The 24,950-nt window shown below is 40.1% G+C and overlaps 2 protein-coding genes across 2 annotated transcripts in view; both read left to right on the top strand.

Annotated features, from left to right (window-relative positions):
* SLC25A33 (solute carrier family 25 member 33) overlaps nt 1-23,681 on the top strand; it is a 29,207-nt gene extending 5,526 nt beyond the window's left edge. Inside the window, exons 2-7 of the mRNA XM_020974403.2 lie at nt 13,085-13,264; nt 17,069-17,146; nt 18,778-18,878; nt 19,426-19,492; nt 20,688-20,974; nt 22,162-23,681. Coding sequence (XP_020830062.1) covers nt 13,085-13,264; nt 17,069-17,146; nt 18,778-18,878; nt 19,426-19,492; nt 20,688-20,974; nt 22,162-22,364 — 916 coding nt within the window. The 3' untranslated portion in view covers nt 22,365-23,681. The remainder of the gene's footprint in view (nt 1-13,084; nt 13,265-17,068; nt 17,147-18,777; nt 18,879-19,425; nt 19,493-20,687; nt 20,975-22,161) is intronic.
* A 977-nt stretch (nt 23,682-24,658) lies between these two features.
* TMEM201 (transmembrane protein 201) overlaps nt 24,659-24,950 on the top strand; it is a 49,395-nt gene continuing 49,103 nt past the window's right edge. Inside the window, exon 1 of the mRNA XM_020974395.2 lies at nt 24,659-24,939. Coding sequence (XP_020830054.1) covers nt 24,827-24,939 — 113 coding nt within the window. The 5' untranslated portion in view covers nt 24,659-24,826. The remainder of the gene's footprint in view (nt 24,940-24,950) is intronic.

The following is a 24,950-nucleotide window of genomic DNA, read 5'->3' as shown; positions in this document are numbered from 1 at the left end:
TAGTACCTATGGTACAGTTTCTTGCATAGTACTTTTAGTACCTTGGGGTAGCTAGGTGGTAGTGCACAGAGTGCCACGCCTGGAGTCAGGAAGACCAGAGTTCACATCTGGCCTCAGGTACTGACTAGCTGTGTGATCTTTGGTGAGTCACTTAACCTCTGTTGCCACAGTTTCTACATCTGTAAACTGGGGATGATAATAGCACTTAATTCCCAGGGTTTTTGTGAAGATCAGTTGAGATAATATTTGTAAAGCCCTTAGCATAGAGCCTGGTACATAGTAGGCACTATATAAATGTTAGGTATCATTATTTTTTTTCTTATTATTATTACCTAGCTAGAATTTGATATGATATCCCTCATCTGCTATCACAAGCAGTAACTTGTAGACTTCTGAGGTTTACATATTACTTGTAATAACTGATCTGAGTTATAATTAGGTTTATATACTGCAGTACTAAACTATATGCTTTAAATCTTAAGTCTTGAGATAGATCCCTAGGACCTTCTCGTGGACCTTTTTATCAAGCTGGCTGACAGGCTACTTGTGCATCTCTTTTACAGAAAGTTTATAAGCAAAGTTTGTGACTTACAGCATAGAGCAGAACTAAAATTGGACCAGGGTAAAATGATACTTGTGAGGCTGTGTGTGTTATATTTGGGGCTCAATTGGGGAGGCATATGGATTTCTTTGAAGCATTTAGACATTTTGATGAGTTAAATATATATGAATTCTGTCTGCTTAAAAATAATTCTCTATGTGTGTGTATATATTTCCATTGGTAATGCAAATTAAGTTCCATTTCATTTACTGTCTCAGATAATTACTGTGCAACCTTAAACAGTTTTGAGATTGAGTTCTTTGGAAGAGATGCTACATTTTTTTATCTGTGATAGTAGGTTGTGGTAACCTATAAGCTTCACTTAAATAAGGGAAGCATCGCTGTATCTTTGTGGGTTGTAAATTGGGTTTTATAGTAAACATTCTCAAACCTTACATGCTCTAATAGGTAGTATGAAGAAATGACCAATCATTTGTGTACATTTGTGTATTTTCTTCCAGATGGCTGATTCTTTAAAGGGTCTAAACACATAACTACAAAGTGTTTCTTTCATTCGTATTACTATTTTTAACTTTATTCCCAATTGAGACAGGATACAGGAAGTGTCATTTGAAGAACTGGCTGATTCACGGTGTGCAAGTATTTATTTTCATGTGTACAAACTGTATAAAGACAGGTTCTCTGACTCATTGGAAATTCTGTTTAGCTTTAAATCTCAATTTCAATGGCAACGTTTACCAATCTTAAAAGTTTAAGCAGATTGTAGCATTGTGCTATCTATGCCAAGTTTACAGATTTAAAAAGTTGTTAAGTTGAAATATATTATGCTTTCTCTATTGAACTGGTACTCCACTATTGTGTATAGGAAAGTACCTAGAGGGCAGACATATCTATTATCCTAGAACCTATATTTAGAAAAACCCATCAAAGTATAAGCTTGGCTATCAGGTTTTGTTTTGTTTTTTTATTAAAAGGCAAATGAAGCATGCCAATAAAGTTATAAAGGTGTTTTTAAAACTTTATGTTGTTGGAAGTTGTGTCTACATCATTGAAATAATGGATTATTGAAGTATGAAGAACATATTTATATGTATATATGTCCCTTTCTGTACAATTATGCATTTATGCATAATTTCTTCATATATACATGCATATACATATTTATGCATGCCTGAAGTGGCAAATAATAGAGATAGCAAAACGTAGAGATAGAAACTTCCAGATATTGCCAGAAAAAGAGCAATTGTACCACTCTTGCAGTAGCAATCGCTGTTAAACTTCTCTTGCAAGTAGTTATATGGTATTTGGAGGGAGAATACTTTTTTCTCCAAGGTCATAATGGCAATAAGTTGATGACAGACAATAAGTTATTGGTTTATCAGGTGACTGAATGAGAGAGTAAACAACATTGAGACTAAAATATTTAATATTTTTTTAAAAGTAGTAATTTGTTTCTTTGTTCTTGGGAGTATACCAAAAATGGAAAGTATGAATGAATGTTGCTGAAATTGGGATTTATCCAAAACAAGAATTATCATTTATAAAACAGTTTGCCTCCATAGCCAAAATAGGTAGTCATTAGTTTCTGTTGTGATTATTTTAAATTACAAGCCAATAACAATTTTAATTGACTGAGCACTTAAATGTATACGTTAACAAATTTTATTTTTAGTTATGTTTGTCATTCTCCATTAAAGTATCACCCTGGTATAGATATGCCTCCCCTTCCTCCTTTAATTTTTTTTTTTTAGTTATTATTATGGAAGAGCCCAGCCAGATAGCGTTGTAGATAGCTCTCTCTACCAACTACTTCACAAAGATCTTGTCTTTCAGAGTTGTTTTTCTCTAAAAGTAATGTGCTCTTTGTATACGTCGTCGTTCTCCTTCTGCTCCCTTTACTCTGCATCGGTTCATTCAGATCTTCCCGTGGTTCTGGGTTCTTAAAAGCTATGCTGGTGGGACCAAGCTCTGGCACACTCTCTGCTGGAAAGATGGTCTTTGGCCTGAGGACAAGCTCAGCGAAGTTTAAGGAGGGTCTTTATCAGTTCCCTAGATGGTGAATGTTTGAGTCATCACATTCTGTCAGCAAGCGCTGTGCTAAGAAGTGGGAACAAAAATACAGAAGCAAGATAATAGTAGTAAGGGGGTTACAGCGCATGGAAGGGAGTGACGCTTATGGCGTGGATTTCTGGTTGTGAGTAGAGCTAGAAGGCAATGTAGTTCTGCCCTGTGCAGTAGCAGAGGTAGTATTGATTTGGTTACTGTTCTTAGTGCAAGAGGGGCTGTTGTGGGAAGGGAACAGCTTGTGCGTCAGGACAGAGTACAAGGTGAACGTGCTGGATTGCCTTGGTATTCTGCTGGATGAGGATGCGAAGCATGGTCTGGGGTCTGCTTGGTACTGTGGGTTGAAGTAAGTTTTCACTTGTCTACCAATCCAATCCATGTTCTGTTCATTTCTTAGTGAGAGTCTCAGATCTGAGTGAATTAATTCCTTTCCTCCCCCTTCGCATTCCCCCATGGATGACCTGAGGATTGCTGTTCTTGGTGGGTGCAAAGGGAAGGTGGGAATGAATGGCCAAAGAGAGCAGGTGGTGAAGGGCCTGTGTCTTCGTGGATGGTGAGAGGAAGGGAGAATAAGCATTTTTGAATTTATCTGCTGTGTGCCAGGCACTGGGCTAAGTGCTTTACAAACATTTTCCCGTGTGATCCTCACAACAGTCCTGTGAGGTAAGCACTGTTAAGATCCCCACTTTACATCTGAGGAAACTATATGCCTGGATGGAAAGACTGATCCCTCCACTAAGACACCTCTGACAAAATCATAGATGCTTGAAGTAATGAAGAAATATTTCTCAATCAGAATGGGAAAAAAATGGCTAGAGAATTTCTGGTTGGAAAAATGGCTTTGTGTTATCATTATGACTCCCATACCTTTTCATTGCTTTTCCTGTTTCTGAGAGCTTATCAGAAGTTAATTTTTTCCCCTCATTTTCAAAACTTCCCTCAGATCCCAGATTTACCTTCCTTTTGTAGGTAACTTCAGATTCTCTCCATTGTTGCTTAGAAAGGGATAGGTTATGGAGGGTGGAGCCAAGATGGTGGATTAGAGGCAACTTAGCTAAACTTTCTCTACATTTCTCTCTAAATGACTCTTAAAAAATGCCTCAAATCAAATTTTGGAGTGGCAGAGTCAATAAAAGGTTAGAATGAGACATTTTTCTGGTCTGAGAAAACTTAGGAGGTTAGCAGGAGAAGTTTGTAACTCTGGAGTGGAGGTCTCTTTGTAGAAATCTACATCCATGTTGGTGGTGGTGGCGGCGGCGGCAGCTTTGGGAGCTCTCAGCCCAGAGATGGTAAGGGGGTCCGACAACTGGTCAGAAAGAGATTACAAGGTGACCCTTTGCTGGCAGTGGGTATAGCTGGCACTAATTGGCAGCTCTATTTCTATATGCACTTCTTGGTCCAGGGTGAAGAGAAGCTCTGGGGATTGGTTACAAGGGAGAAGGGAGCCTTGGTTGCAGTTCCAAGACAAAGAAGAGCATTAGCACTTGTGGCTGCAGTGGAGTCGGGCCCTTTCTGGGTAAAAACCAAGAATTCAGACCAGGAGATCAGTGACCATGCCTCTCCCAGGATCACACCTCCTTGGAAGCAACAAAAACTTACCCCCCCCCCGAACTAGCTCTGAAAAAAATGGCAGCATGAAAAAGTCTGAAGTTTGGAGTAGTGCCTTCCCGCCCCTAGGCAAGGCAAGTCCAACTTTAACACAAAGTTAAATCAAGAAATAGACTGGGAAAATGGGCAAACAGCAACAAAAACTGACTCTAAGAAGCTGCTGTGGTGGCAGGGATGAACAAGATCACAAACTTAGAAGAAGACGGCAGTTTGAAAGCAGCTACAAACAAAGCCTCAGTGAAAAATGCTAATTGGATCCAAACCCAGCAAGAATTCCTGGAATCTTTAAAGAAAGGGACAAGACTGGTAAAGGAAAAATTAGGAAAAGAAATGAGTGATATAAGAAAATTAGAAGAAGTTTGGTAAAAAGAGGCACAAAAAGTGCTGAATAAAATTAACACCGTAAGAAACAGAATTGGGGGGGCACCTGGGGGGCAGCTAGGTGGTGCAGTAGATAGAGCACCAGTCCTGAAGTCAGGAGGACCTGAGTTCAAATCTGGCCTCAGACACTTAACATTTACTAACTATGTGACCTTGGGCAAGTCATTTAACCTCATTGGCTAGCAAAAAAAAAAAAAGGAAAAAAAGAAAAAACAGAATTGGCCAAATAGAAAAAGTACAAATCTCTCCCAAAGAAAAGAATACCTCAAAAATTAGAATTGGGCAAAGGGAAGCTAATGACTCCATGAGACATCAAGAAACAATAAAACAAAGTCAAAAGAATGAAAAAATAAAAGAAAATTCAAAATATCACATAGGAAAAACAGCTCATCTGGAAAAATAGATCAAGGAGAGCTACGTTAAGAATTTTTGGACTACTTTGAAAGCCATGATCAAAGAAAAAACCTAGACATCATATTTCAAGAAATTATCAAGGAAAACTGCCTTGCTGATATCTTAATCCAGAGGGTAAAATAGAAATTGGAAGAATCTACTAATCAGCTCCAGAACAAGATCTCAAAATGAAAACTCTCAGGCATATTATAGACAAATTTCCAGAGCTCCCAGGTCAAGGAGAAAATATTTCAGGTAGCCAGAAAGAAACAATTCAAGTATTGTGGAGCCACAGTCACAATCACACAAGATTTAGTGGCTTCCACATTAAAGGAGTTGAGAGCTTGATTTATGTTCTGGATGGCAAAGGAGCTAGGATTACAACCAAGAATCACCTACCCAGCAAAATTTAGTATAATCTTTCAGGAGAAAAAGTGGATATTGAATGAAATAGAGGAGTTTCAATCATTCCTGATGAAAAGACCAGAGCCAATAGAAATTTTGGCATTCAAACAGAAGACTCAAGATAAGCATAAAAATATCAATATGAAAGAGTAATCATAAGGGACTCAACTGTTTACATTCTTATATGTGAAGATGATACATGTAACCCTTAAGAATTATTAGGGCACTTAGAAGGAGTTTATATAAACTGACATAGGTGTGAGTCGATTTTATGTTGGAAGGGAGAGGTAGAATGGGGAAATTTTCTCACATAGAAACACACAAGGAAGAGCTTTTACAATCGAAGGGAAGCTGCAGGAGGTGGGAGGGGCAGGCAGTGCTTGAACCTCATTCTCATCAGAATGAGGTTCAAAGGAAGGAAGAAAATGTGTACATATGCACACGCAGTTATGTATAGAAATGTAACTTACCCAATGGGAAAGTAGTAGGGGAACGGAATAAAAGAAAGAGACCAATAGAGGACAAATTAAGGGAGGCAGTGGTTAGAAGCAAAATAGACTTGAGGAGGCACAGGATAAAAAGAAAGAAGAAACAAGAAAATGAGGTAGAGGAGAAACAGTAAAAAAATCATAACTGCATGTGAATGGGATGAGCTCACCCATAAAATGGAAACGGATAGTAAAATGGATTAGGAACCAGAATTCAACAATATGTTTTTTAACAAGAGGCACACTTGAAACAGAAAGACACACAAACAAAATTAAAATATAGTGCTGGAGTAGAATATTATGCTTTAGCTCAAGTAAAAGCAGGGGTAGCAGTCATAATATCTCAGACAAAGCAAAAGCAAAAATAGATCTAATAAAAAGAGATAATCAGGGCAACTACATTTTGCTAGAAGATACCATAGACATATAATATCAATTTTTTAACAGCAAGTTTCTCTGTTAAAGGAAATGTATATTGAGTGTAGAACATTGTCAAATTTGCAAAAGTAAGAGCTATTCCCCTGTTTATAAACAGACACCGGATATAAGCAGGCAACTCGCAGAAAAAAGAAATCAAAGTTATCTATAGTCACATGAAAAATGCTTTAAGTCACCATCGATTAGAGAAAGGCAAATTAAAACAACTTTGAGGCATCACCTCACACCTATCTGGAGGAAATGAGGGAAAAATAGATACACTAAGGACTTACTAGTGGAGTGGTGAACTGGTCCAACCATTCTGGAGAACAATTTGGAACTATGCCCAAAGGACTATGAAATTGTATAGCCCTTTGACCCAGCAATACCACTACCAGGTCTGTATCCCAAAGTAAAAAAGAAAAGGACCCTATATGTACAAAAATATTCCTAGCAACTTTTTGTGGTGTCAAAGGATTGGAAATTGAGGGGATATTCATTGATTGGGGAATGACCAAACAAGTTGTGGCATATGATTGTAATGGAATATTATTGTGCTATGAGAAATGATGAACAGGATAACTTCAGAAAAACTTGGAAAGACTTCCATAAACAGATGCAGAGTGAAGTGAGCAAAATCAGGAGAACATTGTATACTGTAACAGCAATAATGTATGATGAACAACTATGAATGACTTAGATACTTTGATTAAAACAGTGACCCAAGACAGTGCCAGAGGACTCATGATGAAGAAATGCTGTCTACCTCCAGAGAGAGAACTGATTGATGAACTCTTGAGTACAAATTGAAGTATAATTTCTCATTTTTAAAATTTTTTGCTTGCTTTTTTTGGGAGGTATGGCTAATATGGAAATAATATTTTGCACAATTTCACACATGTAATTGACATTGCTTGACTTCTCAGTGGGTAGAGTAGGTGGGAGGGATGGAGACAATGTGGAGCTCAAAATTTAAAAAGGACCCTAAAAACAAATAATCAATTAAAAAAGAAAAGGTGCCCCCAATATAATACTGATGATCGTTATTTTGAACAAATTGTATCAAGAATAATCATGCTGTGTGACAAAACTGAGGAGAGGAATTTTTGTTTGCCACAAGGCTCCTTAATGGGGGGAGGGGGGATGAATCAAAAGTGGTATGGAAGTTAAAACACCATTAATTTATGTTTTATTTTAAAAGCTGGACGGAAAAGGTTAAATTCACCTAATTTAAAATTGAATAGGGAAGCATACATTTTATTTACCACTGGCAATATTTTAAACCTTCAATTCATATGAGATTATGGGAACTTTGGACTGTTTAGCCCATTCTACTTGTCTTACAGATGAGGAAGTTGAGGCCCATCGTGAATTATTCGCTGGGGTGTGGTGACAATGTCAAAACATTTTTAAAAATCCTGGGGCCAAAATAAAAACAAAAGTTGGATCCTGAAAGTTCCCCAGCCTTGTAGCAAGTTAGAAACACCAGCCTCAAAGAGATACTGATGAGCTATCCAAAAGTAGAATGAGATACCTCAGGGGGTAGGGTGTTCCCTCATTGGAGGTCTTGAAGAAAAGAAGACCACTTGCTGGTTGTATTGCAGGAGGGATTTTTCACATGTGTGACACTAGATGGTTCCTTCCCAACTCTAAGACTGTAATTGACCTGTGAAAAGTTCTTAAGGTATTTTATTGTATATACTGCCTTCTAGCATGTGCCCTGTTTTAAATAGTGGTGTCCTTTTGACTAAGCAGTTGGCTAACTTTATTCTCAGTGCAGTCCCCATTTGCTGTCACTGGTTTCTGCAGGTGTGGGTAGGAGCCGTTGTTGGACAAAGAGGATAGAGTGCCAACAGTTTAAGTGATCTTATGATTTGTCCACTGTCATGGCCTCACATTGAAACCCTTGGGATTACATGCTAAAGCACATGATGTCAGTGATGGATACATAAGAAGAAGTAAATAGAAAATTAGGATACAGAGATGGAACTTTTGGTCTCATATAATAAAAGAGACAATTAATAGATGGAAAATTGAGTATTGTTCTGATCCCTTCTCTTCCTGCTCCCTCCCTCCTGCCCCCACTCTGTTAAAAGAGGAAGATAGAAGGCTCCAGTGTATTGGGTGGGTTTTCTTTATAGAGAAATTTCCAGAAAGTCAGGGACAAGGATCATATAAGATGAGACCTGAATCTTGCAGTCTCTTGTGTATTGACAAAATTCATTGACATTAAATGTCACCTGTATTCGACAGGACAGAGATTGGACTGATTTCATTCGTATAGGGATTTTCCTGGATGAGCTTCTACAAATGTAAGCCAGAACTTTCTCTGCAAATTACCCAGGGACACTAAGTTAGTATATGTCAAAGGCAGGACTTGAATAAATCTGTCTTCTGGTGCTGAGGCCAGCTTTCATGCCACAGTGCCACGGGGACAGTCTTGAAGTATTGAAAACTTCTGAGAATTTTTTTTCTTTAAAAAAAAAAGTTGTTTTAATCACTTAGCTTAATTTTTTTTCCCCAGAGAAGACTCCAATAAATATGTTTTATCCCCAGAGAAGACTCCAATAAATATGTTTTATTTATTGATCCATAAGGGAAAAAGGGCTAAAGTTGACCTGAAAATTGCTATGGCTTTCCTTTCTCCAGAACCCAGGTTATTTAATCTTGTAAAAAATAACGATTAGCAGTAAATAGACAATTTTTACACATCATAGTGATAAAATGGTCAGTTCAAGAAGGAATGTGCTTTGAAATTGGAATTGATTCTTTTCATCTAATTGAAGGTATTAAAATTTATACTCAACTTTTTTGATGTGAAATCTTCAATTACCTTTCAAAGGTCTTTTGAAACCAGTATTATTTCTAAGTGATATAGAAGGCTAGCAAGGTTCAAGAGATTCATTCGGGAGAAGTATATTAAAAACTGTAAGGCTTCAAGTATTCTAAAAAAGTAGCCACAGGTATAATTGTGCTAGCCTCTTGAAGACAGTACTGACTCATTGACAGCTGGGTGTGTTTTATTTATCCACACTTCTTCCTGATCCTCACTGACCAGTGTCCTAGGACTAAGAAGATAGCTGGGCAGGGTTACGAGTGCAGCTGACCGAGAGACACTATGAGCTGATGAAAGGATATACTCAGAAGCCACATTTTCTTTCCATTGAGAGTCATTTTATTAAACACAAGAACACTTTGAACAGTACATTAATCTAACCTACCTGCCAGGCCGAGAGGCTAATTGCCTGTGATGGGATTATTAGTTCAAATACCTTTTCCCCCCCCCACATTTATGGAATTTTTTTTTCATATATGTGGAATTTTCTCAAGAGAAAACGGTAGTGATATTTGAATTGACTTGGGTTGTAAAATTATATTTTTTGCTTCTGCTGTCCTGCGCAACACTTCTATACCTGTTTTCTTTAGATGTGTTCTATCTAGTTTTTTAGAGCGGCTATTTACTTGAAGAGTAACGTAAAATTCTGCTCTACTTAGTGTGTTTAAGTGAGGGAGGCAAAGCTTGACTGGAGGACCAGGTCCTTAAACTTCTACATTTCACCTTATGTATAGCCCAGAATTAATTGGAAAATAGCACATTTTTAGCACTCACTTGATACATCATTTTTTTTTTAGGTATCACAGGGCACATCTTTTACTCGGACTAAATAATAAATAGAATTGAAAAGATTTGTGATGTAGTAGAAACAGCGCCCGGATTTGGAGTCAGAGGTTAAGGGTTCAAATCCTGGGGTCTGTATGAACTTGAGCGAGTCTCTCTGGGCCTCAGTTTTTTCCTTCTTCATAGGAAGTGATTGGAATTAATCTCTTAAAGCCCTTTTCAATTCTAAATCTGTGGTCCTAGGTATGGTGCAACTAGAAAGTGTTTAGCTACAGTTTCCCTAAATAGTCAGAAAAATCTAGTTGCTGTACATCTTGACCTTTCTGACTCAGTACTGTCAGGCTGTTGGTTAACAATATTGTTTGTTGTCTCAGTCTATGATCTGATGATTAAAATAGTCTAGTCAGGTATAATAGGGGTGGAGGTGGTAGTTCTCTGAATGACTATACGGTGAGCATATGCTTTTTTAAAACACTGGAGCCTTGCTGTGCCATTGTTTACTACAGAGCAGAATTTAATAGAAGATACGTTTATTTGAGGTGGGATATATCATTGATGATTGTAAGGCAGAATCCCTTACAACTTTGAATGCTTCTCTCTGCCTTAGAGCTGGGAAATGAAGCCAGACAGCATCCGTCCCGTGCCTAATGCCTGTACAAGAGTTCCCTGTAATCTCTTTCAGTCGCTTTACTCTCTCTGGGCCACACTGTGCTCTTGACCAGCCTCTGCCCCAGTCCATAGACCTCTCCTTTTGATCTTAGTTGTCTTGGGCTGGAAACATGTGTCACTGCAGTCTTTCAGTAGCTGTGCTGCTCCAGGATTCAATTTGATGCATGATTTTAAAATTGTTTGAAGCGGAATGTTGGGAGAGTTCAACTTGAACATTCCCTCTGCTCCAGCAGCTTGGCTCTACGAGACCTGGGTTTTCTAACACATTGGTCATTGATGCTCCTGGTTGTTTCCAAGGTTGATGCTATGGGTTTCTGACCATCCTGGGGCTTTCCCTGGGAAACCTCTCTCTTCTCTTGCTGGCTTAGGCTACTCTGAGCACTGTTGCCTGTGGCTGTCTTTTGGATCAGTAATTCTTTATAGTGGCTTGTATCTTTCTTTGGTTTAGTCATTTCTCCAGCCTTAGTTCCAAAATCAGTACTTTGTACCAGGGCCAGACTCAGCCTTTTGCTGTTTTTGAGTGGAGTGGAGTGGTCAACCCTTCTTGGTTTCAGTCTGGGTTATGTAGGTTCTGGTGTTAACCTCCAGCCCCCACATCATTTCCCTAGCTAGATTTTTGAGGTTCAAAGTGCTGTATCTTCCAGGCCTGTATAGCACTCAAGACAGAGTGCCTGCATTTTCATTCTCTTCACTTTGTTTTATTGTTTCTTGATGTATCATTAGCTTCCATTTGACCAATTCTGCTCTTTAAGGATTTCTGCAGTGACCTTGGTTGTGTTTGGGTTTTTTTTATACTTTTGGCCAATTCTGTTTTTTAAGTTCTTTTCACTATTTTTTGTGGCTCTTACCAAACGGTTAATTCTCCTAAAATTTTCTTACATTGCTCTCATTTCTTTTCCCAATTTTTCCTCTACTACTCTTACTTGGTTTAAAAAGTTTATTTTTGTTCTCTAAAAAAAAATTATTTTTCTTTAGCTCTTTCCGGAGTTCTTGTTGGACTTGTGTCTCATCTGTAGTTTTCTTAGAGGCTTTGCCTGTAGATGTTTTCACATCATTATTTTCTGAGTTTGTGTCTTGACCTTCTTTGTCACCATAGTAGCTTTTTACAGTCAGATTCTTTTTCTGTTGTTTGCTCATTTTGCCAGCCTATTTCTTGACTTTAAGCTTTATCTTAGAGTTGGGCTCTGGTCACCTGGGGTAAAGGAGCACGGTTGCAAGTTTCAGATTTTTTTTGCCTGCTCTACTCACTGCTAGTTTTGGGTGACCAAGTTTTCTGTGCTTCCGAGGTGGTATGATCTGTGGAAAGGTGTGGTCAGTGCTTGCTTCATCTGCCCTCTGGTTCTTACGCAGGTAGGAGCCTGTGCGCTTCTGCAGTGCTAGGGTAGAATAAGTCACTTACTGTAGTTTGTCGTTGAATTCCTTGATCATGATTTCATTTGTTGCTACATTGAAGTTTTATGTTGGAGTCAGGGGGTGGGAGCTCAGTTATCTGCCTTTATTCAAACAGCCATCATTGAACAGAAATCCAGTTTTTTATTTTCAAGTTAAAAATATAACCCCATAAGCAGAAGTTAACACAAACTCTAAACTGCTGTCAGCTTGTATATGAGGTAGATTATTTTGGCAGAGAAAATAGTTGTTACGGGATGACGTTTGCAAGCAGGTAGTGATGTATATACAGGCAGCTGAGTGGTATAGTGGATATCAGTTTGACTTGGAGTCAGGAGGTCCTTAGTTTGAATTCTGCCTCTAGACATTTACTGGTTTATATGACTCTGGATAAATAGCTCTGTGCTTCAGTTTCCTCTTCTATAAAATTAGGAGATTTGATTTGATGGCCTCTCAGGGCCTTTCCAGCCTTAAATTTATGATCCTTTGAAATACATAGGGTTTTTTTCTTTTTTTACTTTTGGTCCGGGCCTGCAATATCATTTGTGTTTCATGGTGATGGAATTCTCTGTGCTTGTGCAGATAAGTAACTTCTCTACAACAATCTAAATTTTTTAGAGAGCTACCTAGGACACTAAATGGTTGTATAGGGTCACACAGCTGGACCATGTTAGGCACAGTATATGAAACCCAGCTAATCTGGGTCTTATTTTCTGGCTATTAGACCTTGGCTTGGTGGGAAGGGAGGAAAAAAAGAGAGGGAGTGACAGGTAGAAGTCCAATGAATTATTTCTAGTGAATTGTAAAGAATAAAGAAAATAACTCTGTGGCTTTATTTAAAGATGGAAATGGTGCTAATTTTTTAAAAATTCCTGAGATCTTATTGGGCCACTATAATTGGCTTAGCAAACGTTTTCTTTGTGTATTTTAAAGATGAGTTCACTAAGCCAGGGTTAAATTCTAAATTAGTAGAAATAAATGAGATTTAAAACTTTGTGTTGGAAGTTTATTAAAATAAGAATTTTGCTCACACTTTGTGATTACGGACAAAATAGCCGTTTTTCTGACATTCTAAATTCTGTCTTACAGGTGTGGGGGCACAGTTGGTGCTATTTTTACTTGTCCTCTAGAGGTAATAAAGACTAGACTTCAGTCTTCAAGATTAGCTTTACGAACTGTCTACTATCCTCAAGTTCAGCTGGGGACCATTAGTGGAGCAGGAGTGGTCAGACCAACATCAGTATCGCCTGGACTCTTACAGGTCCTGAAGTGAGTGGTTTTACTTTTGTTTCTTAACTCTTGACTTTATGATGCTTAATATGCCTGGAACATGGGACATATGAAATGAAAATTTTCTGTTTGAATGCTGTTAATCCAGTTTAAATGAGATTTTTTTTTTACCATTTTACCAGCATTATACAAATGTATCCTTGCTCCTTGGGTGACAAGGGGTGAGGGGTCATGAAAGGTCAGCAGCTTGTGATCAAATCTTAAAGTTGCCTTTATCAAAGGAAACTAGCGTGGTACTGAAGGAGTTGGTCAGATCGTTTTGGTGCCGTAGTGAGGAGTTACTAGCATTAATGGAGATGAAAAGAGGAGTTCATGCTGGGAGGTGCAAATGATAGGAAGGAGGCTGTTTTGAAAATGTTTGTCTTTATGCCTGAGCGACTTAAGGAGAAGTTGGCATGCTTCCTTGTTCTTGGTGAAACGTAGAAGTTCAGAAGATATTAACTAAAGACATCTGAAGCATGTACCTGGAAAGCAGGGCCATTGGGCTTGTCAACAGAGCTTTTTAGTTGAAACATTTTTTTCTTTTAGCTTGGGGCAGTGGTAGGAAATGGTATAAAATTGAGAGAGCCCTTTTAATTTTTTTTCTTTAATACCTATGATATTGAACAGTATTTTGAGTACATTCACATATTTTACAAAGAGGAATACATCAGGAAATGCTTAGGTTTTTTTTTAAAGATACATTGCATTTTGCTCATACTCAGTTTGGAACATTCATCAATCAGGTGGTTGTTAGGAACAGACAGAGAGACCAACCCCAGCTGCTGGCTGGTGAGCAGGCCTGAACTATAGGATTAGGCATTGACCCACAGAAAGGGAGTTAACAGCCCCCAGTAACAGTCCCCAGATGAATAAGTGAGTGGTAGGATGAAGCACAGGAAAGGGGAGAAGGGACTAGGAGGAGATCAGGACTAGAGAAATGAGGGGACCTAATTCATGTCCTGTCCTATATCTCCTGCCTGTTCTGCAGTGAAATCCATCCATTTGTGAATTCTCACCTTATTTTGTTTTTGAAGACTTTTTAACAGTGGAAAAACTAGCCATTTTAAATTGAGGTGCTAGATTATACAAAAATCCAAGAATCACAACCTTGGTTTTTGTCTGTTCACAAATTTAAGCGATAATATCCTGCTTTAGGAGATGTTTTGAAATGTTGAAACTGAGACAGGTATTCTGTCAGCTTATTAACACTGAAAATAAACTTCCTGTGTTTGCCAAATAATTCATGACTAATGAATTTACATTTACCGTAATTCGGGGCATACTGCTTGAATCCTTATTCAGTTTGGGGTGACCTGAGTAAATAGCTAAAAAGGAACCTCTTTTAGGATCTATGTCCAGTGAGTCAAGGAAGAGCCTGAGGTAACTTCTGATTTAAGTGAAAAATGTGTCTGGTGTTAAACTCACTAAGTAAGCGGAAAAAGCTTTTTAAAATGGAAAGATAACAGTTGGGACACATTATGTATGCTTTGTTCAAATTTTCAAAAGAAGAGATGAAAACTAACATTTCTAGCATGCATTAAAGCCCGTGGTGAGGAGCTTAAATATGATAATTTGTTTAAAGTTTAAACTATTACCTTATTACCTTGAATGTTATTTGTCAAAACCAGTCAGGCTGTCATTTGAAAGTAGCATTTAACTGAATAGGTTAGTTAGTACTGCAAAGGGCAGATAAGCCATTTTTAGTGCTGTCTCACTTGTGTTAGCCATATTGGAGGAGAGTAATGAGGACCTTAAGTTTGGAATTCTGCAGTAAGATATAACTGTTTAAAAAGAGGCAAAATTGCCGTCATTGGATGCAGGCTGAATGTAAGTTTAGCGGCCTGGGGTCATTTACCAGCTGATTTTAGATAGAATTTCAGAGCTCTTGGTCTTCAGTGCTTTCTTGCCATTTGGCAGCTGTCTAGCCCTAATCTGACCTGTTGAGCTCCAAGTTTAATAAAACCCTAGAAAGCAGCATAACTTGTGAAGGGTGCAACCTTTATCTTAATAATTAGTATTTTAAAGGGTTTATATCTTTTGACTTGCATGTAGTGACTAACATAACCCAGTCCTTAGGTCATTAGCTGTTACTCCTCTTTCTGAACTAAAGCATCTAGAGACTGGTAGCTGTGTTTTTAAAGCTAGGAAAACATTTGTTTTCATCTCTAGTGTCTTTATTGTTCTTCAGAGCAAGCATCTACTTTGTGTTAGGCACTAGGCTTATTTTGATGCTCAAATGCCCATTAGTAAGAAGTTTGTTGCTCTAGGAAAAATTGAGTAAAGATGCCAATAGGCTATAGTATTGGATTATGTAACATGCAATTTGGCCTTGTGGTGTTCATCTGCATAACTGCAGTGCTGAAGAGAGTGAGTCACGTGAGGACTCTAGTTCTCTGCTGCATTATAGATGAAAGGGCTGGAGCTTCCTGGAGCTGAGGCTGCTTCTAACTGTGCTTTAAATGGATAATGATGTGCACAGTGTACTTCACTTATGGCCACAAGCAAACAAAAGGCTTTTGAAGGTTTTTTATCCATTTGAAAAATCTTTTATCATGAATTTCATTATTGAAGAAAGTGGCGGTGACCAAAAGTGTAGCTCATGCCAAAGTGGTATCCATACAATACATTCCACTGGGGCAACCTCGTTACAGGATCTAGCTGAGTATGGGTAATTTTTTCTTTGAGACTTTCCATTTGGTGTAAGAGAAGCATAATTGATGTGCATGTTCATTGCATGTGGGAGAAGAAGATCTAAATTGGCTCACGGAGTCCCTAATCCAAGAGTCAAAAAGCAAGAGCTTGGATTTATACTTGCCTAGTAAGGAAAACCTCCTAGGAGTAGAAAATTAAGGGCCACTGTAAGCTACCAACACTACAGTCTGAAAGGGTTACTGGCATTCCCTCCACAGCTCAGTATTAGAGAATCACCTGAGGCATGAGAGCTAGTGACTGAACAAATGTCACTTAGCTAGTATGTGTCAGAGGCAGGACTAAGAGGCTCGGAGCTTTCTAACTACTCTCTTCCCTTCGTGGTTAATTGCGATTTCGTGGGCATTATTGACACTGACTTATTTCTTCCTGACCAAAACTTTAAAAGTCAAGCCTTTTTCATGGGGGAAAAACCTTAGGTATATGTCCAAATTTATTATGGTAATCTAGAAAGGAGAATACACTATAAATGTGTTAAGTTTGCAGTCACAACAATCTCCTTGGAGATATTGAACTTTCAACTCTTACATAACATGCAGTTATACTATGAAATGAATGTTTGAAACTTGCGCACAAATAATGACCCTGGTATGGACTCAGATGCATGTTTTTGGAGATTGCTGATGCTTCAAAAGATAGAGAATAGAATTATAAAATGAAAAATTCAAATAACGGATACCTTTTGAACTTTTTATTCTTTGCATGGTGAGCCATGTTTTTTAATGGATGGTTTAAGTTAAATTCTTTCACCCTGTGTCACAATTTTAGCTAATTATATGGGCTCTGGTTATTTTATTCCTATGTGAATGGAGAAAGGGCTTGAGGAGTTGTTTTTCAGAACAACAGTTATTTCAGAAAACCTATTTAGCACCTTTTATAGGCAGTATGCTATTATTTAAGCATATTTTTATACTCATAGCAAAAAGAGGGTCCCAGTTTTTCTACATTCTATACTGTACATTTCTACACAAGTACCTAGTCTGGTTCGGCCTCTTCCAGTGAACTAATAACTTTGATGGCTAACCAGTTAAGTTTCATAATTTTCCATAAAGTCATGCACAAAGGTTTTTGATCTGTGTTTTTATTGTCCAGGTCAATTTTGCAGAAAGAGGGACCAAGGTCACTGTTTAGAGGCTTGGGTCCAAACTTGGTTGGAGTTGCACCATCAAGGTAAGAATGAGAAAATATTCATATACTGTAAGGTGATCTTTTTTTTTTAATCAAGGTAATATTGCTAAATTTCTTTATTCATGTGTTGGGAGTATGTTAATATTTAATTTATACAAAGTTATTTAATGAATAAAATGTTGGAGCATACTGTAGTTGAAGATACAATTACTGATCTTTAGGTTAAAAATGAGTATGCGCTGCTCTATTAGACTATGAGGCTATCACAATTTACCTTTTATACAACAAATATTTCCTTTTATTGTACAGTTATGTCCTTTGAGCAGTGTTGGATAATAAAACATTGTAAATCAATACATATTGAAAAGTTTATAATACAGGAGTACATGGAGGAAATAAAATACGTATTCTTGTTGAATCTGCAGGATATTTCACGAGTTACCATAGTTGAAATTCATGTTCAGCAACACATCAAATGCATGGAAATTCTGGCCTTTTTGACTAGATGAAAACCCTTTGGTAAAACATAAGCAATAATGCAAATAGTTGAAGAGACTTGCACATTTGGAGATTACATAGGGAATAACATGATCAATAACAGAAGAAGAGAACACTCTAGTGATGAAACTCAGAAGTGACAGAAAGAGAGAAGCGATAAAAAGGAAAAGAGCAGGAAGGAAGTGGACAGTGGTCAGCGAGATGTGGATAAGTGACGACGAAGAACAGAGATGGCTCTGTGGGAAGAGAAGAGATGGGCCAGTTAGAACAGAATGTGTGACATGAGCAATTAGAGCGCCTTACATACCTCCGTCTCCTCTGAAACGTCTATAGCATAGAAAGGTGCTTGATGTATCTAACCCTTAATCATAAAGAGAAGGACTAAGTTAATGATGATTAATGTACCACAGCTAGAGACAGCCTCGGTAGAATGCTGGGATTTGGGCTCAGAAAAGACCTCGGTTGGAATCCTGCCTCTGATGCTTATTAAACTCTGTTACCCTGGATTAGTCAGTAATAATATCTAGCATTAATATGGTACTTTAGGGCTTACAAATTGCTTTACATATTGGTAACTCATTTGAGCCTCACAACAATCCTGTAAGATATTATCCTCATTTTACAGATGAGGAAATTTGAGGTGGAGGTTAAGTGACTTGCCCAGGGTCACATAACTAGTAAGTGTCTGAGGCAGGATTCGAACCTTAAGTCTTCTTGACTCAAGGTCCAGCATTCTATGCGTTGTGCTCCATACCTCAAGCAGTGCCCTCAGAATCATCTTATGATCTGCATCCATGGAAATTGTTGCCATCCTGGCAATTCCTTTGACACATCCAGACATTCTGGTTACTAAGGTGTAGTATAAGTATTAAAGTATATGTAGTATAACTACAGGAAATTTTCCATAAAAAGCTTTTTAAAAAATTGGACAAATAATCTTCATTTAGCTGGTAACTCATAAAGGGTATTTCTGCTGTTCTGGAAAACTCACTGTCTGGTACACAGTTCCTGGAGCGATGAGAATTCCCTGCTCCACTTGAAGTTGGTCTTGGCATGGAAGAGTTGAAGTGAAGGCTTATGTTGCAGATGGATGTTGATCCTCAGTTTTCAGATATCGTGTAGAGACTGTTGAGTCCTTTGGCTGTTTCTCAGAGTTCTCTTCTCTCTCCTAACAGGGCTGTCTACTTTGCATGTTACTCCAAGGCCAAAGAGCAGTTTAATGGCATTTTTGTGCCTAACAGCAATATCGTCCACATTTTCTCCTCTGGCTCTGCAGGTAGGTGATTTTGGTGGGAGCTGAATTGGCTGCATCGCTGACTGTGCTTAATAGCAGCAGCGCCACCTGGAGGTGTGGGACAGTGCTGCTCCCAGACACAGGATGATGAGCAAGTCGGGAGGGTAGTTTTTTAGGGTCATTGAATCATAACCTAACATCCAGACGAGTTGACCTCAAGTCATTCGTCTCTGGGCTTCGGTTACCTCTTCCCAAAAGTCCTTCCCAATTCTGAGATTCTGTCAGACATTTCAAATCATAGGAAATAGAACTTCATTGTGTCTGGGTCAGAAGACCTGAATTCAAATCCAGTCTCAGACACTACTAGCTGTTTGGCCCCGGGCAGTTCATTTAACCAACCTCTGTTTACCTTGGTTTCCTCAGCTGTAAAATGAGCATACTGATAGCTGCTACCTCCTAGGATTGTTATAAGGATTAAGAGAGAATGTTTTTTAAGGGCTTAGCACAGTGCCTGGCACATAGTAGGTCCCATAAAAATGCCCTTTCCTTTCCTTTCCCTTACAGTTGTACTGTTTTTCTCTTTTTATAGCTTTTATCACAAATACCTTAATGAATCCTATATGGATGGTTAAAACCCGGATGCAATTAGAACGGAAGTAAGTAATTAATTGAATTTTAGATTTTAAGTCTTTTAAAACCACATGTTTCCTCTGCATATGTGTCTTACTGCATATTGATTGAGAAAGGATTCTTTTTTACCTGTGATTCTTAGTAATACCCAATAGCTAAATAAAGGGTTATTTAATGATGATTCAGAGGAAATCTATCACAAACAAAAAACATTTTCCTTGGACTTACCTCTGTGCCCTACAGAGTACTGCTAGGCAACTTACAAATAATTAAACTTTTGAGTACGGCACACATGAAGTTTCACTTATTTCTGTATCCCTAGTTGGTCGGTAGCAATCAGCCTTTTAGTCCTGAAAGCTGTTTTTTCCCATCCCGACCCTCTGCTTTTAGAGACTGCTCTCCAGGGAGGAAGGAGAACTTCCTCAGCACTAGGGGTGTTTGAAGCAGTGTCTGCTTCCTTGATCTGAATGGCTTTCTTCTTTGCCTAGTCAGCAGCCTCACTCAGGCTGGGACTGTTTGGTTTTAATTTTTGTATCCCCAGCCTCTAGCATGGTGATTTGTACCTAGCAGGTCTTTTTGATTTGATTGAATGCTTGAAATTAGAAATAAAACTGTACACAGAAAATGCCAACATCAGTGAAATTCAATCATCAAAATAAACCTCCAAGTACAGTTGCACAATAATTCATTAAGATAATGTTCCTCAAAGTCTTATTTTGTTTTAGGACTGGGTTTATGCCAGAAACTGATGTTTGAAAATTTGTATTATGGCATTTCCTTTCTGAATTTGTTAATTAGTTTGTCTAATCTTTTTGTTTCATACATTTTATATCTGTATAACATGAGAGGACATAGTTTTGACACAATTATTTTCTTGTTTAAGTGCTATAAAAAGTTAAGATGAGTGGCAATGCAACCCAGATGATTAGTGTGCCAGTCTGGTTTAGTGTAACCAGTTTTCAAAGTGGCATATGCAGAGCTCCTGATATTTGATTTGTGTGGAAAAGGAGAAAAGTGTGATTTTTTTTTCTTTCTTCTGAGCTCTGCTTTAAGGTCTGATGATTAGCAGGAGACCAGAATCTATTATCGCTATCAGTCCTAATCACACATAAAGGTTGGTAAGGGATCCTCATTCTCATTTTCTAAGTTGGCGGTTTGGTGTAATGGGAAGAGTTAAAACTAATAGATAAGTTAATTGCTCTTTTATTTTTTCCTTTGCAGAGTGAGGGGTTCCAAACAAATGAACACTGTCCAATGTGCTCGTTATGTTTACCAGACAGAAGGCATTCGTGGATTCTATAGAGGATTGACTGCCTCGTATGCTGGCATTTCTGAGACCATAATCTGTTTTGCTATTTATGAAAGCTTGAAGAAATGGCTAAAAGAGGTCCCATTAACCCCTTCTGCAAATGGAACTGAGAGAAGCAGAAACTCCACCAACTTTTTTGGACTTATGGCTGCTGCTGCTATTTCTAAGGGGTGCGCCTCCTGTATCGCTTATCCACATGGTATGTTGTTATCCTTTATCTGACGGGATATTAAATTCATAATAACTAACACTGTAGTTGTTAGGTCTAGGGCTATGTGGAAAACATTCTTTGGAGGAATTAGTTATTTAGAGTTTGCAAGGCAGAGGCGGTAATTAAGGTGGCTTTAAATCTTATTTTTGGAATTTTTTATTTCATAAATATGCCCTCAACTTTCTGTTTGAGAAGATGTACTAATGCATATCTATACACAGTAATGAGAGTATGTGATGAGCATAGGTAAATAATGTCTATGAAGTTCATCTTACTGCCCCTCCTAGGTGGTCATCCTGTATTTTTAATATGCATAATTTTGTTTCTGACAAGAAGCAGGGGAATCCTGCACTTATGAACAGGCCATTATCCAATCCATTAAACATTTATTAAGTGCCTACAGTGTGCCAGGCACTGAAAAGCTGGGGATACAACTAATAAAAAGCCAGCCCCTACCCTCGAGGAGCTTACAATCTAAAGAGGGAGACAGCACACATAAAAGGAGGCAAGAAAGTGGGGGTGAGGGAGAAGGGGGAAGGTGGTGCATAGGACACCATGGGGGATTGCCGGCTTTGGGGGCAGCTTGTTCTGTTTAACCAAGCAGAGCCGAAGATGCGAAGGGCAGTGATCTAAGAGTCTAGCTTTTGCCCTCCATAAGGGAATGCATTGAGAGGAGTTTGGTACTGCGCCCTTCAGAGGGGAGGGGAGAGAGGAGGTGGGAGGTGGTGTCCAGGCTTGGTGAGCTGCTTGATTAGTGGTAAGATTAGAGGTGATGAGCTTATTCCAGGAGAGGCAGCCTGTTGGATTGGAAACCCATCTGGGCAGCAGATGCAGAGTAGAGTGAATTATCACAGGAAATGATACTGTGAACGTAGAGGGAAGAAGCTTAGACTAGGAATCTTGGCTTCTGGGCCTTACATCACCAAGAAGTTATTAAGTAATTCCTATGTGCCATGTGTTGGATCAACATGGGGGGAATCAGAGTAAGGCAGCGACTCACAAGGAGTCCTTTCCCTCAAGGAGCCTGCATATATTAATTGGGGGTACAGCATGTAAAGAGGCAGGTCCAAGCTTTAGAGAGGGGGAAAGGATGGCAGCCTCTCCAGTTGTGTTGCATTTTTATGATTTGGACGCAGTTTTCATCTGCACCACTAAATATGCGTTTCTCCTTGTAGAAGTGATAAGAACTCGGCTTCGAGAAGAGGGCACCAAGTATAAGGCTTTCATTCAGACCGCCCGCCTGATAGCACGAGAAGAGGGTTATCTGGCGTTCTACAGAGGACTCTTTGCCCAGCTCATCCGGCAGATCCCAAATACTGCTATCGTCTTGTCCACTTATGAGCTCATTGTGTACTTACTGGAAGACCATACGAAGTGACTGGCCAGAAAATGGGCATTGGGAGAACAAAAGTGAGAAATTGCCGGGCAGTTTCTCATCGATGTTGAGAGTGTTTAAGAGACTGATGCAGGAATGGCTGAAACATCTCTGGCTCTTACCACCTGCTGGACTTTTCCTTTTGGATTCATGCTTTCTGGAAGGTTTTAATTCATTAACGTTAATAGTTAATTACAATTTTTTTAACTTAAGAATTCAGAATTAAGCAGCTACTAAATTAAATCATGCTATTTAATTTAAGTATAAATTTGGTTTGTGTCCTTTTTTTATGTTCATTGTACTGTCATGTTAGGCATTAATTTATTTTAGTAAAAATCTGCTCCAGAAGGAGAGCTGATTTGTAATCTGCCCAGATTTCACCCTGCTGGTGTCAGTCAGACGTCAGTGTTGAGGAGCATGTGGAGCAGAACAGATGGGGTCTTGTTTTTTCCTGTGTTATGTTTCATTATTTTTCATGTTGCTTATAACCCAGGCTTTCAGACTGCTGAGATCAGCAAAAATGATCAGCTGTCTAGAAAGAAATGGTTTAGAATGTGAAATTATTTTTATGGCCTTGTAGCCACATCCCTTCCTCACTTCATCAAAAGCATGAGTCTGTTCCTTAAGCCCATGGGCACACCTCACCCCTACAGACCTGCCAAAAATAATTTTATAAGTTGAGCTTGGACTAAAACCACATGACGACAGCCTCTCGAGATTGGCTTTGAATGTGTATTTCTTAGGCAGTCTGGTTTTCTAACCATTTGCTTAGAATTCTTAGAGAAACTCTACAGGACAAGGACATTTCTTTCCACTGAGGCATTTCTGTTATGTCCTAGAAGTTAAGCTATCTTGGGAAACGGGTGGAAAATTAACTGGTAGTAATGAGCGTCAGAAAAGGGCATGCTAGTTATACCACCTCTTTCACATGTGCTGTTTCAATGTAATAAATAAAAACAGTCGACTTCATTTGAACTGTGAGAGGTCAGTCATGTCAAAATTAAGTAGTCTCTTGACACTTGTAACTAGGATTTTAATGTTTTGTACTAAGGTGGTTTTCAGTTTGAATGAATAACATAGTTGATGTTTGTGACTACCATGCTTGAACTGTTTAGAGTTGTAATTTATGATGATTTGCAGATGATCTGGAGAGGGTGTTTTCAGCAGATTGCATTAAAAGGTTACTTTTTCTCCTTCTGGACTGGTCAGTTAGCATACTCATAAACTGTGCTGTAACTTGCTTCACCCACTGTGACTGAAGTCGGAGAACCATCATCAACAGAGAAAGCTTGAAATGAACAATAAATAGTCATACCTCCATCAGGGCTCTGCTGTAGTTGTGTCTAAGCTGGCCCTGGGGCTAGTGGCCGGGCCTCTGCTTCCCCTATGGAGAAGGACACCAGAGCCTTAAAAAGAGGCTCATCGCTATTCAAGTGACTCAGACAAGGCATTCATTTCCAGAATGCCAACTTAAATCACTCGGCCCAGCTTCTGCCCCCGGCTGGGAAGAAAGCACACATCCAGGGCTTGGGAGGGGTTGTGGAGGAAGAATATACATGGGGCATTTCCGTGGGAAGCTGTTGCAACAGATTCGTTGGAATTTTGGTGAAATGCTTATTAGAGAGAGGCCTCCCTGCATCACTTATGTTTCCCATGAAGATCCATCCTTGAGTTTTAACTAAAGTTGTGAGTAGGCACAATGCGGTGGTAGGAAGGGAAGCCCCGACCAGCTGCTGCTTCTCCATGCCAGACCGGGAATGCCACCTGGGGGCCTGGGGAGGGCCCGGCGGCCCTGTGCCCGGGGGCAGCCGGGATGGATGCCCCTGGACGGTCGGCCCTGTGCCCAGGGGAGGGCAGAGCCCAGTGCACAAATAAACAGGGCCAGCCCCCGGCTGATGGGAAAACCCCGGGGGTCACCGGGGATAAGGGACGGCGTGCCCCCAAACCCCCGTACCCCGGCCTCGCGAGTGTGCGCCCCCTCCTTTTTCCCACCACAGTGGGCTGCAGGGGAAGCACGGGCCGGCGACCCCCGGCGGGGAGGTCTTCCGAGGCCGGGCTGCTGCGGCGCGCCGGAGCCGCGGGGCGCGTGCGCGCCAAATCTCGGCGCCAGGCTGCCGCAGCCGCCCGGGCCCACGCCGGGAGGACGAGGGGGCGGGCCCTGCGCCGGCCAGTAGCGGCAAGGCCCCGCTCGGCCCGCCCCCTCGTCCTCCCTCCGCCCTGATTGGGTGCGCGGCGGGAGCGCGCCCGTGGCGCGGGGTGGCCCGGCGCCGCTTCCAAAGCGAGGCGGAGAAGGTCACGGCGGGAGGCGCGCGCGGCGCCGGCACGTTCGTGGAGCGGCTCCTGGCGTCGCACCGCCGGCCCTTCGCGCCCGAGCCACGCCGCTTTGTCCGCCCGGCCCGGCCCGGCCCGGCTGTGCTGCGCCGCTCGGCCCGTTCTGGTCGCGGGCCGCAGCGGGAGGAGCGGTCATGGAGGCCGTGAGCGCGCTGCTGGCCGGCTGCCCCGCGGGCGGCCTGGCCGGCGGCCTCGGAGTTACCGTGTGCGCCGCCGCCGGCGTGCTGCTCTACAGGATCGCGCGCAGGTGAGTGCCCC

This window comes from Phascolarctos cinereus, unplaced genomic scaffold, assembly GCF_003287225.1.
Source record: "Phascolarctos cinereus isolate Bilbo 61053 unplaced genomic scaffold, phaCin_HiC Scaffold_726;HRSCAF=1367, whole genome shotgun sequence".
NCBI lineage: Eukaryota > Metazoa > Chordata > Mammalia > Diprotodontia > Phascolarctidae > Phascolarctos > Phascolarctos cinereus.
This window is presented reverse-complemented; position numbering and strand designations above follow the sequence as displayed.